At 39.6% G+C, this 10,190-nt stretch overlaps 1 protein-coding gene across 1 annotated transcript; it reads left to right on the top strand.

Moving 5' to 3' along the window:
- Positions 1-6,860: 6,860 nt before the first annotated feature.
- Positions 6,861-7,166, top strand: LOC127684472 (protein S100-A11-like). Its single transcript, XM_052181392.1, has one exon. The coding sequence runs from the start codon at positions 6,870-6,872 to the stop codon at positions 7,164-7,166; it is 297 nt and encodes a 98-aa protein (XP_052037352.1). The 5' UTR covers positions 6,861-6,869.
- The last annotated feature ends 3,024 nt before the right edge of the window (positions 7,167-10,190 follow it).

The raw sequence follows: 10,190 nt of genomic DNA, 5'->3' as shown, positions 1-10,190 counted from the left end.
CAACTACCAACCAAAGAGTGTAAATGGGCTGAACCTAAGCCCCTTACACATATGTAGCAGATGTGCAGCATGGTCTTCATGTGGGTCCTCTAACAAGTGGATGAGGGGCTGATTCTGATTCTGATTCTGTTGTCTGATTTTGGTTACATTTCCCCTAGCTGAGCTGCCTTGTCTGGCCTTAGTGGGAGAGAATGCATCTAGTCTTGCTGTAATTTGACATCCTACAGTGGGGTTGTAGACAAGGAGGGAGGGCTTCTCTCCTCAGAGGGGAAGGAGAAGGGTGATGGGGAAGGCATGTGAGGGTGGGACTTGGAGGAGAGGGCATGGGGCTGTGATCAGGATATAAACCAAAAGAATAAATTAAGGGGAGTGAGGAAGAAGTGAAGGTTATAACCTTAAAAAAAAAACCTGAAGCAGGAAGATGTTAAGTTTGATACTGGCGGGGCTACATATTGACCTTTTTGTTCAAATTTTAGCTCTATTTTCTATATATCATATAGTCTTCTCTGCCTTGAGATTATTAAAAGTTTTATCAGCCTTAGAAACATGTATAGGAATGGACGGAGTAGATTGTATTTATATGTAAATTCATTTGTATGTATATGTAACAACAGTGGTTAAAGAAGAGGAGGATATGAATTTGGGTCAAGAAGTTGGCATGGGAGAGATGATGCAATTGTATTTTAATTCAATAAAAATATTTTTTTTAAAATATAAGAGTTGAATTAAATTGCTGGATTACATGGTCATAGGCTTGGTCACAATTTCCCCTAGCTGGCAGTAGTAGTTCTGTTTTGTATATTTGCCATTTACTTTGCTGGTTATCTTCTATTTTCTTGTGATCACTTTACGCAGTTTATGTGGTAGCTCCTCTTTCACCACTGCTTATCTTGAGATGAATTCTTTTTGACTAGCTGTCTTTAGGAAACAGGGCAAGGCTGTGCTCTTGAGATGGAAAGACTTCTCTTTGTTTTCTGGCTATGGCAGAGAGAAGATTACTAATTACATTCTTCAGCATCCATTTCTCTCTTCCATAAACAGAAACCGGCTCTCTTCACTGTTGTCATATCAAAGAGAACCTTAAAATTCCTGTTCTCTTTTTAGTTGGTTGTGGTTATGCAACTAAACTATGCCTAATATATAAAGCATAAGTGTTTGGTGGGGGCTCCCTCCTCATCTTTGTATCTTGGAATATGGTAGTAATGACTGATGTTCCAAAAGCCACCGGATATCATATGGTAACCTTAGAGAGGGGAGTCATGAGCAGAATAGAAAATTAGGAGCCTCCTTCTCTCTTGAGAAATAAAGCTGCCATACAAATCTTACTGAAGATTCCTTTAAATGAGAGAAAATAAAAACATATTCTAAAGCTTTTTGATCTTTTTTTGTTATAGCTGAACTTAATAAGGCAATATAGTAATAATGCTTTTTATAACACAACGTTGTGTAAGTTTTGGTAAGCATGGATACAGAGAAACATCTTGTGCTTGCATTTTTCCTGCTGACCAACAATGTCAGATTGAGGTTCAGGTTCATCTGTCTCATCAGTAGGTTGATTTTTGGGAAACATCACATTTGAGTCTGTTTCAAGTTACAGATTTTGTTTCTTGAAGTATCATATGAAGACCAAAGAAGCTTACATGTTTCTGCATGCTCTCTGATATCATTGTTTACATCAATGGGTACCTGGATGCTACGGTTGATGGATTCTTCCATTTCTTAGAACAGGGGTCCTGCAGGCTCCATAATTTCATGTGGGTTTTGGTTTCATCTTGCCTTGTGCCCTTCTGAGGATCTCTGCATCAGGCATCCCTTTCCTTTCATGCTGTGGTATGGCTCTACAACAGGTCTCTATTTTTTTCCAAACACAGAATTTATGATTTTAATTATGTTCTTCTGATTGTTCCAAGGTGACTTTGAAGAATAATGAAACGAAAATATACTTATTCAAATCAGAATTCATATTTTGTCTGGGACAAAAACTCCATTACTCCAGAATAATGTCCCATACCTGGCATCCTAAGGCTTTTGTAATGAGCATCGCCCTTTGTATATGATAACTTTAATTCAACTGTTTATTCATATATCTATATGTATACATGCATATGTGTGCATCTATATATGTATGTATATATATGTATATATATGAAACTTGTAAAATAGGTTTTCATATGGTTTATCCACACATCCATAGCATTTCCACCTTCTAAAACCCATTCCTACCCTCCCATCTCTTTCCCCACTTAAACCTTCTTCCCATTATTCAGATTTCCCCTTACTATCATCTGAAAGGCTATTGCCATTACTTTTAATTGCCAATCAGAACCTCATTCCAACCACACACTCATATTTGGTCCACATACCGGGAATAGGTGACTGTGGAGTGCTCAACTATGAATTGCCCATCTATATCACACTTCTTCCCCAAGACCTAGGGACCATTGTGGAAGAAGGGGCAGAAAGATAGTAGCAGTCAGAGATTGAGGAAGACTGGTGCAAAAATACTAAGCTCATGTGCAACTGTAGTTGCTTGAAGAAAACCTGCACAAGATCAAGCCAGTCGACCTTCTATGTGGAATGGGAAGACTCGTGAGTCTTCTCCACCAGCTGAGGAACTATGGACAGCTGGGTCTTCTAGGGGGTGAAGAGTTGATTTTATATAACAGTAAGTCTCCTGGTAAGTTGACAATGCTCCAGTTAATAGCCTCATATACAGATCTTCATGGAAAGCACAAATGGAATTTTATGGATTATTTAAAAAAGAGGACACAATATTGGGGGAGGGGTGGTTTTGGTAAGACTAAGGGAGAAGTTGGGAATATCATAACAAAAATATATTGTTTGAAATTCTCAAATAATTCCTACATATATCTAAGAATTGTCAAGTCTTTATGAAGATCAAAAAAGTGGACTTTCTTTCATAAATTATATATTAAACTTTTCATGAATTTAAGACATATCAAAGTACTACAAGTTTTTAATTTTTTTCATGTGACATAAAATAAGTCTCCAAGGATCTAGAGAACATTATTTTGGCTAAAGTCATACTTAGTATATGTTAAGCTTAATTCTTAGGAAATTAATATTGATTATATTAATATCTAAAGAGAACATGAGGAATGGCATGTGCTGTTATCAGCTAGCAGAGTGTTGTATTTGGAACTATGAGAAACAGTTAAGTGGTCAGGGCACCAAAAGAATGTGGCCAAAGTGACTGGTATGTAAGTATAACGGTATGAACTGAACTACACTGTACTTTTGACTGAGGTGAAAAGTGAGGATAGGGCTAATATTTGTTTAAGCTCATGAGGATCCATTATGAAGTTATCACCGAGACTCATCAATTTTGTTCTTATACTTTTTATATCCGCCCATCTTCTTCTTTTCCTCTACTTTTCCTCTAATTTAGACCCAACATTTTATGTCTTGGCTTTGCAATGGTCTTCCAATTAATCAACATGAATAGTTTTTCCTAAGTCAAGTAGACACATAAAAACAACCTGCCAATATTTTTAAAGCATCACTCATCTCTCTTAGTCCTTCCTCTTTCCTCCATCTAATATCACAGCACTATCCAGAAGGGTGGGTTTTAAAATTATGCCCTAGGACCAAGCATAGACTTCTACAGAAATATGCATTGTGTTTGTTTTTACTTAGTCATTATCTTTTAGTACTTAGTACAATGCCTGAGGCAGAGTAGTGTCTAATAAACATTTGCTGAATGAATGAGCGAGACTCATTTGCTCTGGGGAATGGAACTTGGAAGGACAAGAGTCTGGATTCTGGATTCTGGGCTCTTTATTGTGTTACAAATCAGCAGCTGGGTTGACATTATGTTGATGTTCCCAAGAAACTTTTGTTTGAAAAAATAATATTCCTCTTGCCTAAGTGTTCAAAAAACCAATGAACTAGATGAATATGTTTTATCGTTTACACTGAAATTGAAAATCCCAAATTAGGGGCTGAGGGTCTAGTCCAATAGCATTTTTTGCTGTACAATGTGTGAGGTCTTGGATTTGCTTCTGAAAACCACAAAACATGCAAACATACAATCAAAATACCAAGTTAATTTTTGAAAGGCAATTGCTGTTACTTCCCAGAATGTAGAAGATAGTGTGTTTTAGAATAGTGGTCCTCTAAGCCTGTGGGGCTTCGCTGCATGTTCTTGGTGCACCAGTTTTGAGAATCAGGTCTAACCCTAGCTTGTCTATTTAGGCAAAAGTTGCTTATTGGGAGTAAAGATCTAGTCTCAGCCCAGCTGCTCATATTCATTCATTCCTGGGGTTTAAAACTTGTTTTGTTGTTTCCAAAATTAAGCAACAGCAACCTGACCATTTCTGTAGCTAAAGCTACTGTAAATTCTTCATGATTAGGCTTCCTAATATTTAGCTAAAGGTAGTCTAGAGTAGCGGAAACAAGCCAACAGATAGGGGAGGTGACAGACAACAGAAACATCCTGGTAGCATCTGAGTTCCATATGCTACATACTTTGTAATTCTATGTATTTCTTAGGCTCTCAAAAGTTTTCATTTGTTAGGCTATCAAAGGTTTGGTAATCTAAGCCAAGACAGAAACTTGTGTCTGGGGAAGTCATAGGTCCCAGTGGGGAGGCTATTGTTATAATTTTGTTAAATGTATAGCATGTAATGGTCAAAAATGCCTTCTAAATTTTTGTTTACACTCATAGATTACAGGTACTATCAGCCTCAGTTGCTTGTAGAAGGACTTATTTTTTACAGTGGGCAGACATTACTGGAGAGGCTCACATCTGTTCAAGCTCCTGAAAATAAGTGACTATTGCTGTGGCAGAGTAAGTATCCTAAATGCTGTTCCATAAATAGATGAAAATAATGAGACATCTATGTCACCTCCTGCAAAGCTCATGGAAAAGGTGACAAAGATTATAATAGCCAGACGAAGGAGTAGGAGAGTTGTATAACTATTTCTTCTGAATTGAAACATTCCCTCCTTTGGGAAATTGGAAACTCATAAGACTCAGGAAGTTTATGAAACTTACTGGATTGAAGAAGTCAAAGAAATTTACAAAGCTCTGAAAATTCCTGAAACTTACAGGATTTGTAAGGCCCCTCCCCAACTATAGAAAAGCAGTCACTAGTTGCTGATGGGAGGATACTCTCTGGCCAAGCTGTCTGTAAGTAATGAAAGTAGTCCAGAAGTGAGGCTGTTTTGAGTTGTCATTCATGTTGAGATGGGCTTTTGGGTAATATAGCCTTGGAATCCCCCATGTAATTAAACCCTCACCCACTCTGGTACGTAATTCCAAGGAATTTACTGGTTGTCCAAACTAGACATTTCTTTGGTCTGTCATCAGTGCCTAATCTGTGGTGACTGGGTGTTTGCTTGTATCTCCTTAGAAAAAGTCACAATGGCATCATCAATGAATTTCAGGATGAGTCAATATGAATCAAAGTGTAGTTTCTTAAGAAACCATAATATGAAGCAAAGTGTAGTTTAAGATATGGGGTTTTAACTACTCCTGAGCATATACCCAGGGGATTCTCCCACATGTAATAAGGACATATGCTCTACTATGTTCATAGCAGCCCTATTTATAATAGCCAGAAGCTAGAAAGAACCCAGATATCCCTCAATGGAGCAATGGATAGAGAAAATGTGGTACATATACACAATGGAGTACTATTCAGCCATTAAAAACAATGAATTCATGAAATTCTTAGACAAATGGGTACAACTGGAGAATATCATCCTGAGTGAGGTAACCTAATCACAAAAGAACACTCATGCTATGCACTCACTGATAAGTGGATATTAGCCTAGAAGCTTGGAAAACCCAAGACACAATTCACATATCAAATGACACCTAAGAAGGAGGAAGAACAAAGTATGGATACCCTAGTCCTTCTTAGAAGGAGGAATAAAATACCCACAGAAGGAGATACAGAGACAAAATGTGGAGCAGAGTCTGAAGGAAAGACCATCCAGATACTACCCTACCTGCGAATCCATCCCATAAACAATTACAAAACCCAGACACTATTGTGGATGCCCACAAGTGCTTGCTGACAGGAGTGGGATATAGCTGCCACCTGGGAGGCTCTGCTAGTGCATGGCAAATACAGAGTGGGAATCTCTCAGCCAGCCATTGAACTGAGTAGAGGGTCCCCAATATATGAGATAGAGAAAGGACCAAAGGAGCTGAAGGGGTTTGCAGCACCATAGGAGGAACAACTATATTAACCACCAAGTACTCCCAGGGCTCCCAGGGACAAAACCATCAACCAAAGAGCACACTTGGAGTTACCCATGGCCCCAGACACATCGGCAGCAGAGGATGATCTTGCTGGACACCAAATGGGGGGGAGACCCTTGGTCCTGAAAGACTTGATATCATAGTGTAGAGGAATACCAGGACAGGTAAGTGGGGGGTGGGTTGATTGGGGAAGGGAAGGTGGCTTATGGGATTTTGGGGGGAGGGGGAACCAGGAAAGAGGACATCATTTGAAGTGTAAATAAAGAATATACCTAATTTAAAAAAATCACCAAAGATAAAAAGGGGAGGTTTTAAAGGTTCGTTTTTATTGTTATTTGGGTCTCTCTCTCTCTCTCTCTCTCTCTCTCTCTCTCTCTCTCTCTCTCTCTCTCTCTCTCTGTGTGTGTGTGTGTGTGTGTGTGTGTGCCCATGCATGTGAGTGCCTGTGGAGTTGTGGGTGCCTGTGAGCTGTCTGATGTGGGTGCTGGAAAACAAACTCAGGTCTTCTAGAAAAGCAGCCAGTGCTCTTACCCACAGAGTCACCTTTGAAGCCCATTAGGAATAGCTTAAACACGACTCCGGTCCCAGCCACCGACAGCTGCAGTCGCAGCCGGACCTCGCTCCTCAGCTTGGCAAAATGCCTACAGAAACTGAGAGATGCATCGAATCCCTGATTGCTGTTTTCCAAAAGTACAGTGGGAAGGATGGAAACAGCTGTCAACTCTCGAAAACAGAATTCCTTTCCTTCATGAACATGGAGCTGGCCGCCTTCACGAAGAACCAGAAGGACCCCGGTGTTCTTGACTGCACGACGAAGAAGCCGGACCTCAACAATGATGGGCAGCTAGATTTCCAAGAGTTTATCAACCTTATTGGCAGCTTAGCTATAGGGTGCCACGACTTCTTCCGCAGAACTTCCCAGAAGTGTATCTAATCCTCTCTGTTCCCTTCCGGCCACCAAGTCATCACCTCCTCCACGCACCCCATCCATACCTGCACTGAGCCCAGCACACCTACAACGTGAAGCTCACATCTGCTAGCAAAAATAAAACAATGTCATTTTTTTACATGTTAAAAAAGAATAGCTTAAACACAAAGAGAGAGAGAGAGAGAGAGAGAGAGAGAGAGAGAGAGAGAGAGAGAGAGAGAGAGAGAGAGCGAACTTGGGTGTTTCCAGAAATTTCTGCTCAAGTTTCTTAGTAGCCACATACATAACTTTGTTGGTTTCTGGAGAATGTATGTTGGAATCTACTACCAAATGTGATAGTTGAAAGAGCCAGGATTATAGGAAGTGATTATGTATCGAGCGCTTCACTGTCATAGAAGGTTAGTGTGATCATATAAAAAGACCCCAACTAGCCCCCTTGCATCTTCTGTCAAATGAAGGCACAGCTACGCAGCATCCATGAAGCAGAGAACCAGCCTCTAGCAGACATTATTTTTTTTCTGGTACCATCCTTTTATTCATAACTGTAACACTTGCTGATAAATTGTATAATCTTAGTTATTTTGTTATAGCAACCCAAATGGATTAAAACATCTGAAACACACATTCCCCAAGTGATTATTATGCACTAGTGAGGAATTCAAATTACATCTCTCCAAGCTCTGCTGCTCTTTTGTTTGTTTGTTTGTTTGTTTTTATTTTCTGTATTCTAGGTACCTTGTGTTTAAGCTATTCTTTTTTAACATGTAAAAAAATGACATTGTTTTATTTTTGCTAGCAGATGTGAGCTTCACGTTGTAGGTGTGCTGGGCTCAGTGCAGGTATGTTTACCTAGAAGCCTTTCCCTTTCCCAGTCCCCACCCCTATATGTTCCATAAGCCCTCTTCTCTCCATCCATTCTCCTGTCTTTCCCCCTCCCCTTTCTCTGTCCTGGTACTCCCCTACTATGCTGGATCAAGCCTTTCCAGGATTAGGGCCCTCTTCGTCCTTCTTCATGGGAATCGTTTGATATGCTAATTGTATCTTCAGTATTCAGAGCTTCAGGACTAATTAATATCCACTTATCAATGTTTGCATTCCATGTGTATTCTTTTGTGATTGCGTTACCTTGCTTAGGATGATATTTTCCAGTTCCATCCATTTGCCTAAAAAAATTCATGAATTCATTGTTTTTAATTGCTGAATAGTATTCCATTGTGTAAATATACCACATTTTCTGTATCCATTCCTCCATTGAGGGATATCTGGGTTCTTTCCAGCTTCTGGCTATGATAAATAAGGGTGCTATGAACATAGTGGAGCATGTGTCCTTATTGCATGCTGGGGAATCCTCTGGGTATATGCCCAGAAGAGGTATAGCAGGGTCCTCTGAAAGTGTCATCCCCAGTTTTCTTAGGAACGGCCAGACTGATTTCCATAGTGGTTGTACCATCTTACAATCCCACCAGCAGTGAAGGAGTGTTCCTCTTTCTACACATCCTCGCCAACACCTGCTGTCTCCTGAGTTTTTAACCTTAGCCATTCTGACTGGTGTGACAAATCTCAGGGTTGTTTTGATCTGCATTTCCCTAATGGCTAATGATGTTGAGCATTTCTTAAGGTGCTTCTCAGCCATCTGAATTTCTTCAGGCGAAAATTCTTTGTTTAGGTCTGTACCCCATTTTTTAATAGTGTTATTTGGTTCCCTGGGGTCTAACTTCTTGAGTTCTTTGTATATATTGGATATTAGCCCTCTATTGGATGTAGGGTTGGTGAAGATCTTTTCCCAATTTGTTGGTTGATGTTTTGTCCTTTTGATGGTGTCCTTTGCCTTACAGAAACTTTATAATTTTATGAGATCCCATTTGTCAATTCTTGATCTTAGAGCATAAGCTATTGGTGTTCTGTTCAGGAACTTTTCCCCTGAGCCTATGTCCTCAAGGGTTTTCCCCAGTTTCTTTTCTATTAGTTTCAGTGTGTCTGGTTTTATGTGGAGGTCCTTGATCCACTTGGAGTTGAGCTTAGTACAAGGAGATAAGAATGGATCAATTCGTATTCTCCTGCATGCTGAACTCCAGTTGAGTCAGCACCATTTGTTGAAAAGGCTATCTTTTTTCCACTGTATGCTTTCAGTTCCTTTGTTGAAGATCAAGTGCCCATAGGTGTGTGGATTCATTTCTGGGTCTTCAATTCTATTCCATTGATCCACTTGCCTGTCCCTGTGCCAATACCATGCAGTTTTTAACACTATTGCTCTGTAGTATTGCTTGAGGTCTGGGATACTAATAGCCCCAGAACTTCTTTTACTGTTGAGAATAGTTTTAGCTATCCTGGGTTTTTTGTTATTCCAGATAAATTTGAGAATTGCTTTTTACAGTTCTGTGAAGAACTGAGTTGGGATTTTGATGAGGATTACATTGAATCTGTATATTGCTTTTGGCAAGATGGCTATTTTAACTATATTAATCCTGCCAATCCATGAGCACGGCAGATCTTTCCATTTTCTGAGGTCTTCTTTGATTTCCTTCTTCAGAGAACTGAAGTTCTTGTCGTAAAGATCTTTCACTTGTTTGGTTAGAGTCACACCAAGATACTTTATATTGTTTGTGGCTATTGTGAAGGGTGTCATTTCCCTAACTTCTTTCTCAGCCTGCTTATCCTTTGAGTATAGGACGGCAACTGATTTGCTTGAGTTGATTTTATAACCTGCCACTTTGCTGAAGTTGTTTGCTCTGCTGCTTTATAAAGACTTTCCTCCACTGATGACCCCCAGGAAGTATAATTCCTGTGAATTCCTACAGCCCTTGTCCCTCATTGTCTATTTATTCCATTTACTGCCTTGTCTTCTACTGGAACACTGGTTTATGAAATAACTGCTCTGTGAAACCATGGCAAAGAGGTCTCAAGTGAGGGACTGCATGATAAAATCCCCATGGGACCTGTCTCAGGCTCAAAGGCTACTGATGACTAAGTTGTAGGGCTTTCTTTCTTTTTTTTTTTAAATTATTTCTCTTTTTTTGAGATTCTAATAAA

Source organism: Apodemus sylvaticus, chromosome 5 (genome assembly GCF_947179515.1).
Source record: "Apodemus sylvaticus chromosome 5, mApoSyl1.1, whole genome shotgun sequence".
NCBI classification, from domain to species: Eukaryota; Metazoa; Chordata; class Mammalia; order Rodentia; family Muridae; genus Apodemus; species Apodemus sylvaticus.
Note: the sequence above shows the minus strand (reverse complement) of the source record. Positions and strands in the feature narration are given on the sequence as shown.

Coding starts and splice junctions, on each gene's coding strand:
- LOC127684472 (XM_052181392.1), top strand. CDS start 6,870: ATGCCTACAGAAACTGAGAGATGCATCGAATCCCTGATTGCTGTTTTC.